Source organism: Octopus bimaculoides, chromosome 3 (assembly GCF_046866305.1).
Source record: "Octopus bimaculoides isolate indiv1 chromosome 3, ASM4686630v1, whole genome shotgun sequence".
Taxonomy (NCBI): Eukaryota; Metazoa; Mollusca; class Cephalopoda; order Octopoda; family Octopodidae; genus Octopus; species Octopus bimaculoides.
Genome location: NC_142930.1, coordinates 6,587,935 through 6,597,726, shown reverse-complemented (window position 1 = coordinate 6,597,726; position 9,792 = coordinate 6,587,935). Strand labels below are relative to the sequence as shown.

The window sequence follows — 9,792 nt, the reverse complement described above, 5'->3', positions numbered from 1 at the left end:
AATATACCATTTACAGACACTCATACACATACAGTCGAAACGTGTGTGTTTGTGTGTGTGTGTGTGTGTGTGTGTGTGTGTTATACCCGAGAGCCACACGATTGACTCCTTAGATGATAGTATTTTTTACCACATCGAAAATGTTTTCGTTAATTGTAAAACTAAACTCGCTGTCTGTCAAAATCGAAGAAATATCTCAATACTCTAGCGAACTCCACAGAGAGAACACTTTATATAATTTCAATGTTGGTGTCTTTTGAAGCACTGAAGATATCAAACATGGTCGCCTTTCTTAAGAAAATGAGGCAATTATTACGTCATAATACAACATTTCGAAGTAGTAAAACTTCAGTTGCGTTCCTTTAAGTTTATCCTATTTTTCTATTTAAATATTTTTTTAACGTTTATACATTAAAAATGACGCAAATTATATGACGTCATAACAATATTTCCGTTTGGAAGAAAACTTCAAAATGTCAGAAAGTATATTTTCTTGTTAAACAAAGCTTCAGGTTGAGGTTTTATTGTGGTTATTAGCTGTATAAGAGAAATAAAATAGCAATAGGAAGGAGTCTAAACTATGTCAAGGTTGCGACATATAGGTGATACCATAAAAAAGACACACTTCGGGCATGATTGCACCTAGAATGTTATCCTCCAAGGCACAAGTCTGGGCAAGGTTGTTTGTGGAAGACCAACAGTTGCCTATGCATACCAGCCTCTCCCCTCCACGTCACTGATGTTATCCAAGGGAAAGGCAAAGGGGCCGACACAGCTTGGCACCAATGACATCGCAACTTATTTCTACAGCTGGACCAACGTGAAATAAAGTGTCTTGCTCAAGAACACAACAAACAGCTCGGTCCGGGAAACGGACTCACTACTTCATGATTGTGAACTCGACGCTCTACCACTGAGCCATTCGCTTTCCAACCACTGAACCATATAACTGTTAAAATGTTTCTCTTGCCTTCGAATATATATAGGAATATGAAAAATATCAAATGATATTCAGTTCTTTATTTGACATCTGCTGACAACAGACCCTGCATCCGTGATGATTATCATCTATATATATACAGGATGAATTATATTTACATCCATGAGAGCTTGCATCTACTCCTATCTATTGCATCCTCTTGTCAGTCGTAGATTTTGAAGTTTTCGGCGAAAATGTAATTTTATCAGTTGCACCAAAATTAATTTAATGAACCAGGGCGGACCAAGAGTATTAAGGGCCCACGGGCATAACTGTTTACCAGGCTCTTTAGCATTGATTTAGTGGAGTTAACATGTACAGTGCGGGCCCCTCAGAGCTCCGGACCCTTGGGCAATGCCCGATTGACCAGCGACTCAGTCCGACCCTGATGCTAACGTCTTTCAGTCAGAAAAATTGGTGTATCTGTTATTAGAAGGAATACCCTCACTCATTCACTCACTCACTCACTCACTCACTCTCTCTCTATCTCTCTCTCTCTCTCTCTCTCTCTCTCTCTCTCTCTCTCTCTCTCACACACACACACACACACACACACACACACACACACACACACACACACACACATCTAGATACCATACAACACTATGATGAATTTCAACATTCTATATTTCATAGCTATAGTTTAGTAGACTGTGATTAAGTGAAGTAGAAAAGACAATACAAACCTTTAGCCGTTCAGTTAGTTGTCTGACACCTCATACGATTATTCCTTTGTAACTGTATGGGGAAACGGAAATTTCTCTTTACAAAAAGAAAATATATTTCCAGACTTCAATAACAATAAAAATCCAACAAAGAATAATATTAAAATACTTTATTTTTCAATTACAATTCTTGGATTGAGTTTGCAATGTTTCTAATTTCCTTAACCCTTGATTTGAATTGTATCGTCTATTTATAATAAAGAGATGATTCAGTAAAAGTTCGCCCATGGAGTTCGGATATTGTATTCCTATAAAAGACAAAAATTCATGAATGTTACAGAAATTTATTAAAGATCATATTGGTGTATAATAGCGTCCGCATACTTCCCAACAGATACGTGAACTGTAATTTAAAAGAACAGTAAAATGTAATTGCTTGCTTTTAGAGGGTAGAGGAGTAAGCCATTTCATCCTCATTTTATCAGTCATAGTCCTTTCGATATGTGTTTTATATGTGCTCCAATGTTTTGTTTTGTCTGTCCTTGTGGTGTCCCCTCTTTATAGAGCCCATGTGCCTAAATAAAAAAAAATCGAACTGTTGCATTTCGGTGTGAAGTTGCTAGTCGATTAAGTGGACCACGAACCAACTAAAACATTGACTGTGCAACGTTTCTGTGAAGGGCATTGTATATGTAACCAGTGGTGGTCCAAAACAGGGCTGGATTAACCATTAACCAAAATACATAGGATATCAAGAGAAGGAGCACTATAAAGTTATCTCAGCTCCTAAATTAGGTGAAAATAGTCAACTGTAAAAGTTTTAATTATGATCAGAAAATGTGTGTGTGTGTGTGTGTGTTACTTAAATTACTTATTGGTATTTAGCTTTAAATTAATGGATTTATTTTAAATATTTGATATAGTTGTATGGTCTTGTCTGGGGCAGCCAGAAAATAAACTGAATTATTAAGCTATTATTTCACACTCAGCATTTACTTCCAAAATGTTTTACCAGACAAAAGAAGAGCCGAGAGGACATTATTGTTGAATTGTGCTTAAGACGTCAGCTAGCCTTAACCTAGCTCTGTCCAAATGCCATTTTTATATTGCATTTTAATACTTTCAAACGACTTCCCTGGAGTAAATATATTGTTTTGCAAACAGCATTCCTCAGTTCAACACAAATTAAAATTTCCACCAAAATCGCTTGCAAATACTAGCAGATTTATATAACCTACGTTTAGTTATCCTCAACTTGTAATTAAAGAGAGTACAAACGTTCAGCAGTAACTTACACAACTATAGCCGGATTATTGATCCATGCTTGTATGTGTAGCCTATCTGGCGAAATGATTAGAAAGAAATCCCTTTTTTAAAGGTTAGCGTATGCATCTGCACAACTGTAATAGTATATTTTACAACGATAGAACGTTATTTTTTGATATGTACAGAGCTCCTTATTTGATATGTACAGATCCCCTTATTTATAGGGTGAAGTCATAACACGCATGCACACACACACACACACACACACGCACACACACACACACACACACACACTCACACACACACACACACACACACACACACATGGATACTTACGTGCATGCACTATTAGAATGGACATGAGCTATAGTTTATGTTAAATATGTATGTATGTGTGTATGCATGCATTTATGTGTTTGTGTGAGTATGATGGACTTTATCACCAGGAACGACTTTTGAGCGCTAATTAACACTCGTCTCTACGGAATATCCGGACTAGCAAGTTCCAGTAAGACATTTTGCTATCGAAAACCTGCACAATGAATTTGTTATGAGTACGTTGTCTGGAGCCTTTCGAAGAATATCTCTTCCTAAATCTTTAATCTGAACTGGTGCATGGAGGGCTACCTAACATACAGAAAAGGATGCCTGCTATAGAAAGTAGGGATGCAAAGCTTAACCATTTTTTTTTACCATACTTATTTTGAATTACAATATCTTTGTTTCAATTAATCTTTAAACCAATGAAAAATTTAGTGAAACTCTATCTATTTAGCTAATGATTAGAACAAACTAAAATGAAATGTTGATAGAAAGTTTTAATTAAAATCGTAAACAAGAAATCTGTATCACAGAACCAAGGTCATCTCAAGCGAGTTTGTATCAAAGGAGTTAAACAAATCGGAAGATATGTATATATATATATATATATACATATATATATATATATATATATATATATATATATATATATATATAACTGCAATGTGACTTATCGAACTACCCACTATTATAGTTGAGATATTTGAACAGGTTTATTCTTACTTTTCTAGTATACGGCAGAGGATGAAACTTACTGTCAGGTACTTTTCTGGAAAACTTTTAAGGTAATGCAAACATCAAATCGTTACAGATGAAATTAGTATCACTCCTCTTGCTCATGTTGTTGGTGGTGGTGGTGTTGTCTAACACTAAAGTTAACCTTAATAGAGCAGATTTATAATGGCAGTTATTCAAGGTGTAACCACCAGGGTTATTTTTACGGTTTACAAGGACCGTATTATCTAATGCATTCTTCCGCCGACCCTTTTTTAAAAAGTCGATGTGTTTTGAGGGAGATAAAGCTGCTAATTTACAGTAATCGCAAAATATACATTCAGGAGGAATGGGGCACAAAATCAAAACCTTAAACACAAATGGAAGAAGATTGTATTTATATATTTTAACAGTAGTACTTGTTTTCGGTAGAATTCGAAGAATTTGAGCAATATTGTTCGAAGAAAATACTACTCAATCATAATTCAGAAAGGAATTTCAAAGTATGTCCTACAAAATAACTGCCATAGACTTAAACTGCTTTTAAATTCACAATTTCACCATTGTGTGAAAAAATAACTGAAAACAAATTTTTGCGAATGTATAAGGGTTAGAATGAACCTAGTCGTTTTCATGTAGCTTTTCTTTAAAACACAGAGCCCATGCTTTTCTCAGAGCTAGGACTGAAACTAGGTCGTTAACTTAGCGCTAGCCATATTCTACATTCCTTAAAATTTTATTGCACAAGAGAAAACAAAATCCCTCCTATTGGTATAAACTCAATACTATATTCCGTAATGTATTCTTGGAATATATAAAAGTATTTAATCGTAGTGGTTATCTTTGTATTGAGATATACTATATTAATCTCCACGTCTAACTAATTTTCTTTTTACCTTAAAGTTTCGTCTGTTAGTTGGATAATCATAACAATTTTGGTGTGAACTAAACCGGAATGTCCTTTCGAATCCTGTATCGTCTTCTTGCAAAACTGCTTTATTCTGTTCATAACAAAAAACAAAAACAAAAAAAAAAGAAAAGAAAAGGAAAAGAAATAAAAGTGTGATCTGTTTTGACGTTTGTGCTTTCCTCGCATACAACTGCAAAGCATTACTACAGAAAATTAAAACTAGATAGTATATTTATTTCTGTTCAGTGAAGATTTACCAATACATCATATATACGCTACGGCAATAATATATTTGTAACTGATGATATCCGATATTCTTAATTCTGAGGTTGTAGCTGATAGGGAGTTTTTCAACCGATACATCACAGCGACATCGTGAAAATTTCATCGGGATGTTGAAGAAATACACTGTCCCTAGTAGTATCTGATTTAGTTTTTAGATTTGTCGACTGCTCTCTCGACTCAGCATCGCTGGGCACATTGTTTCCACACGAATGCCCCGCGTGTACGAATAAAACATTAATTTAATAATGAAATCAGTTCGAGTATACCTTAACTTCATTGACACAAACACTAAAATTACTACGCACGCGCACGCACGCACGAACTCAACCTGGCCTAAAGTTTTCTACAAGTTCCTTCTTATTGTTCTCGACATTTGCATTAGGAAATCTGAGTGTCAATGTTTAATCAGTAACTTTTCGAATCAAACCTTAGCCAAGGAAGGTGACAAACGAAAAATCTTTTGTTTATCCGGACCTAATTTAGTTAGGAACAAATATAAATACGGGACCCAAATTCGGTTCTAGTTCTTTTGCTTGGCCCCTGGCCAAAAGGTGCACTTCACGTAAGGCTTGTCATCGCACGATCCATCTTCTAACAGTCAACAAAAGTTGAACTAAATTGCCTACAGAATGGATAACAGAGCTGTTAATAATATGTGTACAACAACTCGAAGTTGTATCTTACATTGCAATGATAAAATAAAGGGCATACCATTTTCTTCCTCTCATTTATTTTCTGGATAAATCATTACTTGTGTGTGTGTGTGTGTGTGTGTGTGTGTGTGTGTGTGTGTGTGTGTGTGTGTGTGTGTGTATGTGTGTGTGTGTGTGTGTACATGTGTGTGTGTTTGTGTGTGTGTGGTTTGATCAATGAGTATCTGGACTGTTGCTATAGTAAGAAAGCTAAAACACAGAAAGTGAAGCCGCTTGGAACAGATTGACCCTGAACACTGCTGTGCATGTGCACTGAGTTTTAACGTTCTAACTTACTTACGCTGTTTACAGCAGTGCTTGGAAGGAAGGTGTGTCGCGTGTGATCGTCTCATTAACCATGACAGAGAAAGTTGAGGCCTACGCAAAGTTTTCATCGTTCTCGACACAATCAAAGACATCTTGTGCAATTGAAACCCGAGTGTCATTTTGGTCAGCTGAAATCAGTTTTGGCACAAACTTGGCAGACACGCATCTCATACCCAAATCTTCAGTGATAATGGACTGAACTGAACTGTAACTAATCTGCACATCCTCTGGTAATTCACGGAAGGTGATTCGACGAATACTCCTCACAACCGCATGCACATCTGCGATATTTTTTTCAGTTCTGCTGGTTGCGGGTCTCCCGGAACGTTCGTCAATATCGACGTTTTTTCTTGGAAACGTCTGAACCACTCGTACACTTGTGTGCGGCTCATAAACTCCTCGCTATACACTTTCTGCAACTTTACGTAGGCCTCTGAGCAGGTGTCGCCATGGCAACTTTCTCTGTCATGGTCAATGCAACGATCACACGCTACACGTCTTCCTTCCAAGCACTGCTGTAAACAGCGGAAGTGAGCTAGAGCGTTAAAGCTAAGTGCGCATGCACACCAGAGTTTAAGGTCAATCTGTGCCAAGCGGTTTCACTCGGCGTGCTTTAGCTTTGTCACTATGTCAACAGCCCCGATATTTATTGATCGAAATGCTCAGATAAGTAATAATCTTGGATACCAACTGCCTCTTACGACTTGTGTCATGTGTTACAAAACTTGTAAGACAATATCTGGACTTAAAAGACTAGTTCACAAAAACATTCCTTCAGAATCAGATTACAAAGGACAAAGATATAGAAGAAATTTGAATAATATCTGTCACTTGTGTTTTAAACCTTGTCAATCAGAAGTTGGTCTTAAAAGTCATCTGGGGCTCACCAACGAAATAATTGTGCTGTGAGATGGGTTGTGGTGTGTGTGTTGGTAGGACGGCTATCATCTATCAAGATGAAGCAATCATCATCATATATATAGAGAGATAGACAGATAGATAGACAGATAGATAGATAGATAGATAGATAGATAGATAGATAGATAGATAGATCAACTAATGTAGCTAGTTAGAAAATCTCTATAAAAGATGAAAGTAGTATCTATACTGAGAAGTATTGTCTATCGCCACTTCAACGTGGCTGTTTCGAAGGAACCGGTTTTACTACCGTTTTTAACCTCCAGGAGGACGCCTCCTCCTGCTGGCGCTATCGATGCCATCTGTACTCGATGTGTGTGTGTGTGTGTATGTGTGTGTGTGTGTGTGTGTGTGTGTGTGTGTGTGTGTGTGTGTGTGTGTGCGCGTGTGCGTATACTTAAATATGCCAATAACTATTTTCGTAAACAAAAGTATATTAATAGTATTTATGCTACATTCAGAGAAATTTCGGCATTGTTTTAACGTTACAAAGAGAATATCCACGATGAGGTACCGACATGCAACATGGAAGAGGCTTGATTTCACGTCAAAATAGTTTACAGTTTAATATAATATAACGAGCTAAAGAAAATAACCTATGTGTGTCAATAGCATGGTGGGTAAGTAGATCATTCAAGGGTTTGTGTGCTGAATGACGTACGAAAAAAAAAAAGAAGAAAAGGAAAGGAAAAGAAAACAATTGCAATAAATCAAAATTTGTCTCTTAGTTTTAGAAAGATAAAGAAAATCAAAATTTGAAATTGTTAGCAACTTTAAACGAAAAGGATAGATAATTTTAAGAAAAAACTTAAGAATTAATTTCACAAAGTATTCTTTATATGAGCAAAATCTAATCGTTATTAACAGGCAATGTAATCACTAGAACAGTCATGTATTATAGGATCATATCTGTTGTATTTCCCTCGAAAGACTCGCAGAGATAACACAACGAGTTGTACAATTTAATTATTACATTTATTATTCAATTACATACAAAGAACGCACTCACTCAATGTTCGTTATGAATAAACAAAAGTCATGTCCGCCATATATATATCAATGACATTTTACTACGACAGTCATACAAGACAACAACAATGAAACAATGAACTCAGACGAACCACATGACACACGGAACGTCAGACGAATTACATATCTAAAAGTCCATATAACACCTCCCCACTGAAATTGATGCTACACAAGAAGTATCAACAGCAAAGTCTCTCTTGGGTTTTACGGGTTCTCTTGGACCGTCTTGGGTTGTCTGGTCCATACTCTGGAACGGGTAACATGGCCTTGGGTCTGGTTTGTCTTTGAGTTAGTGGCACAATTTCTGAGATCTCCATCGGGTGATCTGTTGCAAATTGAAATACAGTGTTTTCTGCATCACCAGGTTCATTGTCTTCCTCAGTTGTGTACCGCGGTCGCAGCTGTTCCCAGTGTCGTCTCCACATCGGGCCATGAGGTATAACCTTAACGTTAAAGCAGTGAGTACCCAATGACTTCTTAATGATTGCTGGTACCCATTGGGGATCTTTGTCTCGGCGAGGTCCATAGTATAGTGCATACACAGGATCTCCGGCCTTGTACTACCTGATAACTTTAACGACATCAGCCGAACTTGGAGTCACCTGAGACTTATGTGCTTCCTTAGATTGTTTGCCTTGAGCAATGTGTGCTGGCGATGGCAGCAGAGAATCAATCCTTGTTCGTATCTGCCGGTGATTCAAAAGTTCACCTGGAGAGAATCCACAGGATGTCGGTGTTCTCCGGTACTGCATCAAGAATTCTTGAAGTGCTCGTGTCGGCGGAAGAGAAGACTTCCTCAGAGCTTGTTTGAAGGTCTGCACCAAACGTTCCGCTGCTCCGTTGGTAGCTGGGTGGTAAGTTGCCCCTGTCAGGTGTGTGATCCCACGTTCTTTGCACCAGCTCTGGAACTCCTCAGACGTAAAAGTTGGTGCGTTATCGGTGACCAGTGTGTGAGGAAATCCGAAGTGCGCAAAGTCTTCCTCAAGCAGATTTAAAGTGGCTTTGGAGGACGTGGAGGAAGTAGGATGAATGCATGGGTACTTGGAATAAGCATCTGTGATCACCAGCCAATCTCTACCCATAAAATTTATTGCGTGGTCCAGGTGTAAGCGGCTCCACGGTTTTTCTGGTAACATCCATGGGTGAACTGGAGGCTTAAATGGCTGCCTTTGATGTTCGTTGCACGAATCACATCGTCGACTGGCTATCTCTATAGCAGCATCGATACCAGGCCAATAAACAGCAGTTCTTGCTACTTGTTTCATGCGTTCCATGCCAAAATGTCCAAGATGCAGAAGATTGAGGATCTTTGGCTGCAAGCTATGTGGAATCACAACTCTAGATCCATGTATAAGGCATCCATGACAGATACTAAGTGAGTTTCATAACTTACGGAACTTGTTGACTTCGTCATTGATCTCCATGTTCTTTGGTGGCCAGCCTTCACGGACGTAGCGCATCACTGTAGATATCACTGGATCTTTCCCTGACTCTTGACGGAGGAGATTAGCATCCACAGGTTGGACTTGAATACTAAGAGCTTTGATGGCACACACCATGTCTATGTCTTCACCATTTTCCTTTCTGTCAAAGTCGTTGTCATCACCGAATGGCAAGCGACTGAGGGCATCAGCATTGCCATGATCTGCTGATTTCCGATATTCAATGGTGTAGTCAAACTGGTTC

General features: G+C 38.0%; 1 protein-coding gene across 5 annotated transcripts in view; it reads right to left on the bottom strand.

The window, feature by feature from the left end:
- Nucleotides 1-1,799: 1,799 nt before the first annotated feature.
- LOC106872544 (uncharacterized) overlaps nt 1,800-9,792 on the bottom strand; it is a 103,191-nt gene continuing 95,198 nt past the window's right edge. For 4 of the 5 annotated variants that reach the window (XM_089348524.1, XM_014919570.3, XM_089348525.1 and 1 more), the window contains 2 exons: nt 4,842-4,946; nt 1,809-1,952 (listed from right to left, as the gene is read on the bottom strand). In XM_089348524.1, the coding sequence (XP_089204650.1) occupies nt 1,914-1,952; nt 4,842-4,946 (144 nt within the window). In that variant the 3' untranslated portion in view covers nt 1,809-1,913. Of the gene's footprint in view, nt 1,953-4,841; nt 4,947-9,792 lie in introns of all 5 variants that reach the window. The other variant, XM_052966655.2, reaches the window with a different exon arrangement.